Source organism: Vigna unguiculata, chromosome 5 (assembly GCF_037176805.1).
Source record: "Vigna unguiculata cultivar grain cowpea cultivar isolate G323 ecotype 2 chromosome 5, ASM3717680v1, whole genome shotgun sequence".
NCBI lineage: Eukaryota > Viridiplantae > Streptophyta > Magnoliopsida > Fabales > Fabaceae > Vigna > Vigna unguiculata.
Genome location: NC_140796.1, coordinates 10,293,945 through 10,301,698, shown reverse-complemented (window position 1 = coordinate 10,301,698; position 7,754 = coordinate 10,293,945). Strand labels below are relative to the sequence as shown.

The window sequence follows — 7,754 nt, the reverse complement described above, 5'->3', positions numbered from 1 at the left end:
GTTTACGGGCCAGGTTTTTCGACCAAGTTTATTGTTCCTGTTTACGAGTATAGCTTATTGGTTGAGTTTTGTTGAGTTTTGTTTCGAGTTTTCAAGTAAAGTTTATGCATTGAGTTTACGAATCATGTTTTACGGGTTTGAATAAGTTAGTCAAGTTTATGGGTCAAGTTTACGGGTCGTGATTGTGGCTCATATTTTATAGGGTCAAATTTTATGTCGACCTTACGGGTCGTGTTTTCAATTTGAGTTTATAGTCAAATTTACGACTCGATAGTAGGGTACGTGTTTACGGAACAAGTTTGCGATCGAGTTTATTCGATAGATTTACGAGTTTACGAGTCAAGTTTCAAACTGAGTTTACGAATCAGGTATACGATCCAAGTTTACTGATCTAGTTTACGGGTCGAATTTACGAGTTGGTTAGATGCTAGTAGCAAATAACTAGTAGCTAGCAACTAATAGCTAGTAGCTAAAAGCTAATAGCTAGTAGCTAGCTGCTAGTAGGTAGTAACTAGTAGCTAGCAGCTAGTAGCTAGCAGCTAGTAGCTAGCAGCTAGTAGCTAGCAGCTAGTAGCTAGCAATTAGTAGCTAACAGCTAGTAGCTACTAGCGAGTAGGTAATAGCTAGTAGCTAGTAGCTAGTAGCTAGTAGCTAGTAACTAGTAGCTAGTAGACAACAACCAATAGCCAGTAGCTGGCAGCCAGAAGCCAAAAGCCAATAACAAGAAGCCAACAGCCAACAACCAACCAACAGCCAGCAGCCAGCAGCCAGCAGTCAACAGCTAGCAGGTAGCAGTTAGTAGACAGCAACTAGCAATTAATAGTTAGCCGCTAGTAACTAGCAGCTAGTAGCTAGTACCTAGCAACTAGTAGCTATCAACTAGTAGTTAGAACTAGTAATTAGAACTAGTAGCTAGAGTTAGTAACTAAAAATTTTATATTGGTTGTTGGTACTGCGCGTTTAAAATTTAATAAAAGTACATTATTATAATAGTGGATAAACGTTATTAATATTATAATAGTGGATAAACGTTATTAATATATATTAAAAATTGAATAAATTAAGTTACAAATTTCATGTTTTCACTAAACCAGTTTAACACAAATTGATTATTTATTTTTTGTTGGCATCGGTTGGAGCTGGTCCAGAATTGTTTTTGTCGAACATTGGTATGAGGCCCATCGACCAAAACAATCAAATATGGACCATGAAAGGTTAGAATATTACTTCCTGCACCTTCACAATTACTAAATGCACTTTGGCACTAACATTAAAATATTAAAATACTCTTTTTCATTACACAACATTACCAGTTCAGAGGAGGAAGAAGAATGCTGCATAAGAAAAAAAAACATGGAAAAGAAGTTTGTCTTGGAATTTCTTTTCAGAATGCATTTCATATATTCTGAAAAACTTGTTCTATAAAACGTTTTTTAGAAAGTGTTATATATTTTTTGAAAAATTATTCTGAAAATCATATTTCAAAAATCTTGTTTTAGAAATCTTCTTCCAAAAAATTCGAAAAAAGTCTTATTCAAATTTCGGAACATGAAATTAAAAAATTACAACAAAAAATAAAATGTTTGCGGGAGTGCCAAATGCAAAAACCAAAATTTATTTTCTTCAGCAAAAGTTCCGACCTGCCGGATTCGAACCAGCGACCTAAGGATATCTATTCAAATCAACTACAGTCCTCCGCTCTACCAACTGAGCTAAGGTCGGTTTGTGATACAGGGTTATAACATGAGTAAAGACTGTCTTTTCCACCGAGAGAGTATATTTAATTCTATTTACAATTTCCTTTGGACACTCTTTCTACATATCTTTAAGAAAATACTCTTTTCAATAAATATTTCTGAGATGTATATTTAAAATCTTTCAAACTTTGGAAACTTTATTTTTAAAACTTATTCATTTGATAAGATTTTGGAAACTAAGTTCCAATATGAATAGGATTAGTTACGTTTTCGAATTTCTTTTGTCAAACCTTTAACCATTAGGCACATTATTGAAGTTATTTAATGGAATAAGATATATTTGTTATAATTTTGCAACTAAATTTTGGAGATAAGTTTATGTTGTATATACATGTTCTTTTAAATAACCTGATACATAAAACAAGACTAAAAAAAAGAGTGACATAAATTTAATATAAAACTGAGATATGATATAAAAAAAAGTGACATAAATTTAATATAAAACTGAGATATGATAAAAAGAAAAAATAAGATATCACTTCCCTGGGTATATAGATTTAGTAAGGCCAAAAATATATCATCTTTCGGGATTCACTACTATAAATTTTCATATTACATGAGATTTTTCTTGCAAATTTGTTAAAAAAATTTGCAAGAAAAAACTTTTTTATGTCATTTTTTTCTAAAAATTTTAATTGGTAGGTAATTTCTTCGTGTATAATCATTTCCTACAAAATTATAAAATTTGTAAGTATTTCTTACAAAATTTGTTGCAAAAAATGTTTATACAAAATATTTTGCAAGAAAATTGGTAGCAATTTCTTACAATTTTTTTTTCACAACAAAATTTGTAAATAATTTTTACGAAAATATTTTTAAAATAAAAATTAGTAGGAAATATGAGTTTTTTTAATAGTAATTATGATTAATGAATCCAAAATTAAGGTATGCATAAATTAAACTTCTGTTTATTTGAAACTCATAAAATCTTGAACAAGGCTTTTCAAAATCACAACTAAAATTGATGATAATCTTTTGGAAACATAAAAAGATGAAGAAAAACCAAACATAATATAACTTTCAAAAGGTCGTACATAGAGTAGTAGTAAATAGAAACAAAATAAATACAAGAGATCTAGATATTCTGCAAACTGAAAAGAGATTCTTTCTAAATCAAACTCAAACAAAGAACAATCTCCACTTATTGGCATCTACTGAAGCACAGGATCAAAACCAGCTCTCTCATAGAACACACGTATATGATTGATCATCTTGCACAGTGCTCCATTTGCAAGTACTATTGCAAACTTCTTTTCTTCCTTCTTTATGGATATATGAAAGTGATCAGAATGAAACAATAACCAATCCAATTGAATTTGATTTTGGGTTTGGATGCCACCATTCTTCATCTCATGAAAGGACAAATATAGGCCAAAGCCTGCAATCCAAGTTCCCAGTTAACTTCTGAATTTTTATGCCCACTCAGGGATTTTTATGTGCCAATAAGTTGCTACTTACCCATTAAGCACTTAAAACAGCATTAATGGCTGGTTTAGGAATGACGTTTGTAACATCACCTTGGTCTGTGAAAGATAAGTGATCAAATTTTAGGCATGAATAACTAATTTATAAGAATATCGTAACCATTTTGAAATTTGACATATTTTACTCACTCAAAGGTGTTCTTTCTACGAAGAAGCAAGCTCCAATAACTATGTAGCACAGCAGCAGAATAAGGCCTTTCATGTAGTGAGAAGTACCATCCTATATAAATACGAGTGGTTTTGTCAATGCTTATATATATTCCATTAGGAGATTAATATAAGGTTTTTGTCTCTTGAAGTTTGTTAAATATACCTGTAAAGTGAAGCTTGTGACTATTATTGCCAAAGCAACTGAACCTGTCTCTAGGATGTTGAAGTTCAAATCCATTTTGATACCCATTGTCCAAGCAACGATCACACACAAAGGGACCTATATATTGTAGTTGCATAATCCCTCATCAAAAGAACCAGAAAAAAGAAGAAGAAACTGCATCAAAAGAAGAAACTTACCACAAACATGGCAATCTGAGTTGCTGAACCCAATGCAACACCCAATGAGATGTCCTGTGGTCAAAGCATATACTTTAGTTTCCATGAATTTCATATTTCCTTATAACACTTATGGGTTGGCCACTAAGAATATTATGCTTAATAAAAGGAAGTGTGAAGTTAATAAACACTCTCAAGTTCTCACCAGCTTGTTCTTGAAAGCAAAAATGATTGCTCCTGCATGTTCTGCTGCATTGCCAACTATTGGTAGCAAGATTATGCTGAGAAAGCTCACAGACAAACCCCATGAATCTGATGCATCCTCAATTGTATCCACCACATATTCAGACAACAAAGCAATGAACACAGTCATCCCAATCAGCCAAGCAATGCCACTCCAGAGTCCAATCACAGCTTGTTCATCATCTGAGCCATTGTTGTCATCTTCATCCTCCTGATCAATTCACACAATGTTAAATAAAATATTGGCATTAGTTAATTGCAAACCAACTTCACCATTTTCATGATTCAAGAAACCTTACATCTTCAGCTTCAAATAACTGCCTGTGTGTCCACAGTTGAAAGATGATGTAAACAACATATGCAATCAGCATCACAATGCTAGAAGCTCTAGACAAGTGGAGTGAAGGGTCAACAGTGAGAGCAGCTGAGGCAGCGCTATATTTGAACAGCATTGGAAGTAAGTAGCACAACAGTGCCAACAACAGCATAAGTGAGTTCACATCTCCTTGTCTCTGTAAAGTAAATTCTTAATTAACGTTAGCAGTTGTTCCATTACTAAAAAGACACTAAGAACTAATGAAAAATATACAAAAACAAGAAGAAAGTGTAAGTGGATTTTGGTCTTACTCTGTCATATTTTTGTTCCAATCTAACGTTTGCAATGCCACCACATAATAGAGAGGTTCCAAGAACCAGAAGAAGGTTTGAAAGAATAGAACCCAATAGAGAATACTTGACCACAGCAATTTTGTTACTGCTAAGGGCAAATATTGCTATTATGAGCTCCGTAACATTCCCACATGTCGCGTTCAGAAGTCCTCCAACTGTAATTGAGAACATGAACATTTAGCTGTGATGATACCACAATCAATTTTACTTAACCATTTCTTGGTGAACTCTTTTCTATTGTAGTTTAAACCCATTCCAAGATAAAAATAGCACATGGTTTTCTCTCGAAAACCAATAGTCTAGAAACTATGATTGGTGCAACAGTGTCAGAAGAGTCTTGATTCATTGTCGTTTATATTTTTATGTTCCAAATTAAAAATTAACCAGTAAAGAAAATTTTCATTGTCAGAAAACTCTCCAATTGATGATGCACTCATGATTCATACCTGTAGGACCAGTGTAGAAGGCAACTTGTCTGCAGTATTTTGAAGGCACGATCACCAACACAAAAAATAGAGTGAGAATCAGCAATGAACCCAGAAACAAAAATGCTTGTTGTGTAACAAATAATCCAGAGATAAAAAGAAATGGTGCAACAAGTTCATGGAGGTTTCTTACTCCGTGATGAAGCTCACTCGTTCAGCAAGTGGGGTAAGTCCAAGCAAGCTCAACACGAACACCCAAGGCTGTTCATGATAATAATAAAATATAAAACATTCAACAGTCATATATGAGGTAATATAACTGCAAATGATTACCAATAGAAAAATCAGTTTGCAACATAAATCCTTTGATTGACATGAATTTTATAGTAGTTTCACGTGACCGACAAAGTTTTGGAACAAACTTTGAATGTTTAAAAAAGGAACCGCCCTCAATCATAACTTAATTCCGTGCCGTATTCAAATACAATCCAACTATTTTTAAATTTGGTTGACCATGGTGTTTATAGAAAACGATTCATAATTTTACTGAATGCTGAATTAATTACTTGCAGATGTTTCAGAACATTTGTTCATGTGTTTAAAAAACTCAAGTTATTTATCATTCACAGAAATTGCTTTGAAATGATCGTATTATCATAACAGGATTGATATAAGTGTTCTATAGCCATTTGAACTAGCTATCGAACACTTATAAAAGAAACATGTGTTTGAGAGGTTGAATGGAGCAATGAGAGAGAATAACTCACTCTTCCAAAGCCACAGTACTCAGCAACAATGGCAGCAGGAATGGCAGGGATGAGAATGGAAAGCTTGGTGCCAAGAATAACTTCTTGCAAGTTGAGAAGCACGTTTCGGAGAGTGGCACAGGGAACCTTGGAAACAAGAGTTCGATCAGACTTCTTGCGAAGTGAGTTAGAGGACTTGCTGTGTGCAGTGCGGCCATGTCTCATTTCCCTGGTCAAAACCTTCGGGTTCCCGTTCTCCAGTAGCCATGGTTCATGTTGGTGAGAACCCATTTTTGTTACCTGCGTGAGGTTTTAGCTAGAACAAACACAAGGACACAGGGAGTGCAAAATGTGATGCAACAAGCCTTTCCTTTTTGCTGCACAGACCCCAAAACTACAGAGGGTATCTTCTTGCTGTTCGTATAGATAGCTACGTGTGCATGTATTTTTGTTGGTGAAACAGAAGAAGCTAAGGGTGTATTTATAATGAACCTTTTGAAATCTTGTGGGAACCTTCCTCGAAGTTTCCCTTGCTTTTTGTTATATAAGATTATCTAATAATTCCTCTTAATTGTCATTCAGATGTGAAAAACTAAACCTAGTTAATATAATTTTCATTCGGGTCTTAATCGGTATTTAACATGCAAAACAAAATATGCATCCATTGTTGTTTCAAACAAAAAAATAAGGGTTGATGATAGAAACAAGTTACTTATGACATTGAAGAGTGCAAAGTACAAATCACTGTACGGTTATACTTTACGTTGGAACTTGACTTCAAAGAATGTCAATTGAATGGTGAAATAAAGTTTACATTACATCATTTGTCTTACAAATATAACACTAATAATTAACAATACTATTATAATTATTAACTTCTCATTCTTAAATCAAGATGTTAGAAGACTTTTTTTTTCTTATTAAATTACTACTGTTTCAAAATTTGATTTAAATAAAAATATAAATTACTCTAGATTTAGTATTATAGTACTTTAGAAGAACATTTGTTTTATTTTCAAATGTCAATAGTAAACTTATAGATTTATAAAATGAACGTTGTGTTAAAGTAAATTTTATGGACTAAAAGTGATTTTGTTGAAAACGAAAATTGAAAAAAAAAATTATTATACTGGCCAAGATAAAAATTTAACTCATTTAAAAAAAATAAAAAAATAGACATCAAAATTAAAATTTGTTTCTTATTTGCTATGTTGCACATATACGATACGTGTATCAGATATGTCGTATCTGATACGTCGATACGTTTATTTTCAAAATAATAATATATGATACGTAATTTATATGACAGTAATTATTAAAAACATAATAAATATATTATCGTAATTGTGTGAGTCCAAATTAAAACTATATGTACTAAAGTTGTCAACATAAAAAATATAAATTATTGTTATCATAAGTACCACTCCGATACTAATTGTTAGGATCAAGCGCTTACCATTTGACCAAAAGCTATAACTATTAGTCAGACTGAAACTCTTTTTATTTAAGCGTGTAAGAGCCCGACCCACTTGACCTCTATTGCGAGACAATTGATGCCACCTGCAACAAAAGTATGTTAGAGACCAATTATAATTTTTTGGAACTATTTTATTAGCTGTCAATAATTTTTAGTTTTTAAATTGGTACTCAAATTGGTCACTACATAGTGACTAATTAGTTTTTGTCAGTAAAATTGATCATTATCTTGTAGTGTACTACAATTTTATAAATTAAATGCTTCATTCATAAGTATCCTAAAGAATGATATACGGATATGTGTGAACAAAGATACATAATTCAAGTTGTAATATCGGTACATTATAATTTATTTGTTTGACTTAAATTCACTTTTTGTTCTCTAAAGTTTTACAAATACACAAAGTGATAACATCTTTCGGTAAACAATTAGGTTGTTTAATTTTGTAAGATTAAATTATCAAA

The 7,754-nt window shown here is 32.3% G+C and overlaps 1 protein-coding gene and 1 non-coding gene across 3 annotated transcripts; both read right to left on the bottom strand.

Annotated features, from left to right (window-relative positions):
• Positions 1-1,634: 1,634 nt before the first annotated feature.
• Positions 1,635-1,722, bottom strand: TRNAY-GUA (transfer RNA tyrosine (anticodon GUA)). Its single transcript is given in 2 exon segments — positions 1,635-1,670; positions 1,686-1,722. It is a non-coding gene; the product is annotated as a tRNA-Tyr (tRNA).
• A 1,027-nt stretch (positions 1,723-2,749) lies between these two features.
• Positions 2,750-6,262, bottom strand: LOC114185777 (vacuolar cation/proton exchanger 3). Of its 2 annotated transcripts, XM_028073688.2 has the most exons (11): positions 5,835-6,262; positions 5,261-5,328; positions 5,089-5,117; positions 4,601-4,797; positions 4,273-4,485; positions 3,936-4,184; positions 3,752-3,805; positions 3,555-3,671; positions 3,371-3,461; positions 3,216-3,280; positions 2,750-3,135 (listed from the first exon to the last, which is right to left on the bottom strand). In XM_028073688.2, the coding sequence occupies exons 1-10, from the start codon at positions 6,102-6,104 to the stop codon at positions 3,219-3,221; spliced, it is 1,350 nt and encodes a 449-aa protein (XP_027929489.1). In that variant the 5' UTR covers positions 6,105-6,262; the 3' UTR covers positions 2,750-3,135; positions 3,216-3,218. The 2 variants fall into 2 exon arrangements, with proteins under 2 accessions (XP_027929489.1, XP_085529807.1); XM_085673681.1 differs by having other exon boundaries at positions 2,750-3,280.
• Between the last annotated feature and the right edge of the window lie 1,492 nt (positions 6,263-7,754).

What these genes read in the sequence shown, in the direction of transcription:
- LOC114185777 (XM_085673681.1), bottom strand. Translation starts at nt 6,104, where the DNA reads ATGGGTTCTCACCAACATGAACCATGGCTACTGGAGAACGGGAACCCG. An exon ending in TGGAACAAAAATATGACAGA is followed by an intron (nt 4,486 to 4,600) that starts GTAAGACCAAAA and finishes TTTACTTTACAG; the next exon opens with AGACAAGGAGATGTGAACTC. An exon ending in CTCAGATTGCCATGTTTGTG is followed by an intron (nt 3,672 to 3,751) that starts GTAAGTTTCTTC and finishes TACAATATATAG; the next exon opens with GTCCCTTTGTGTGTGATCGT.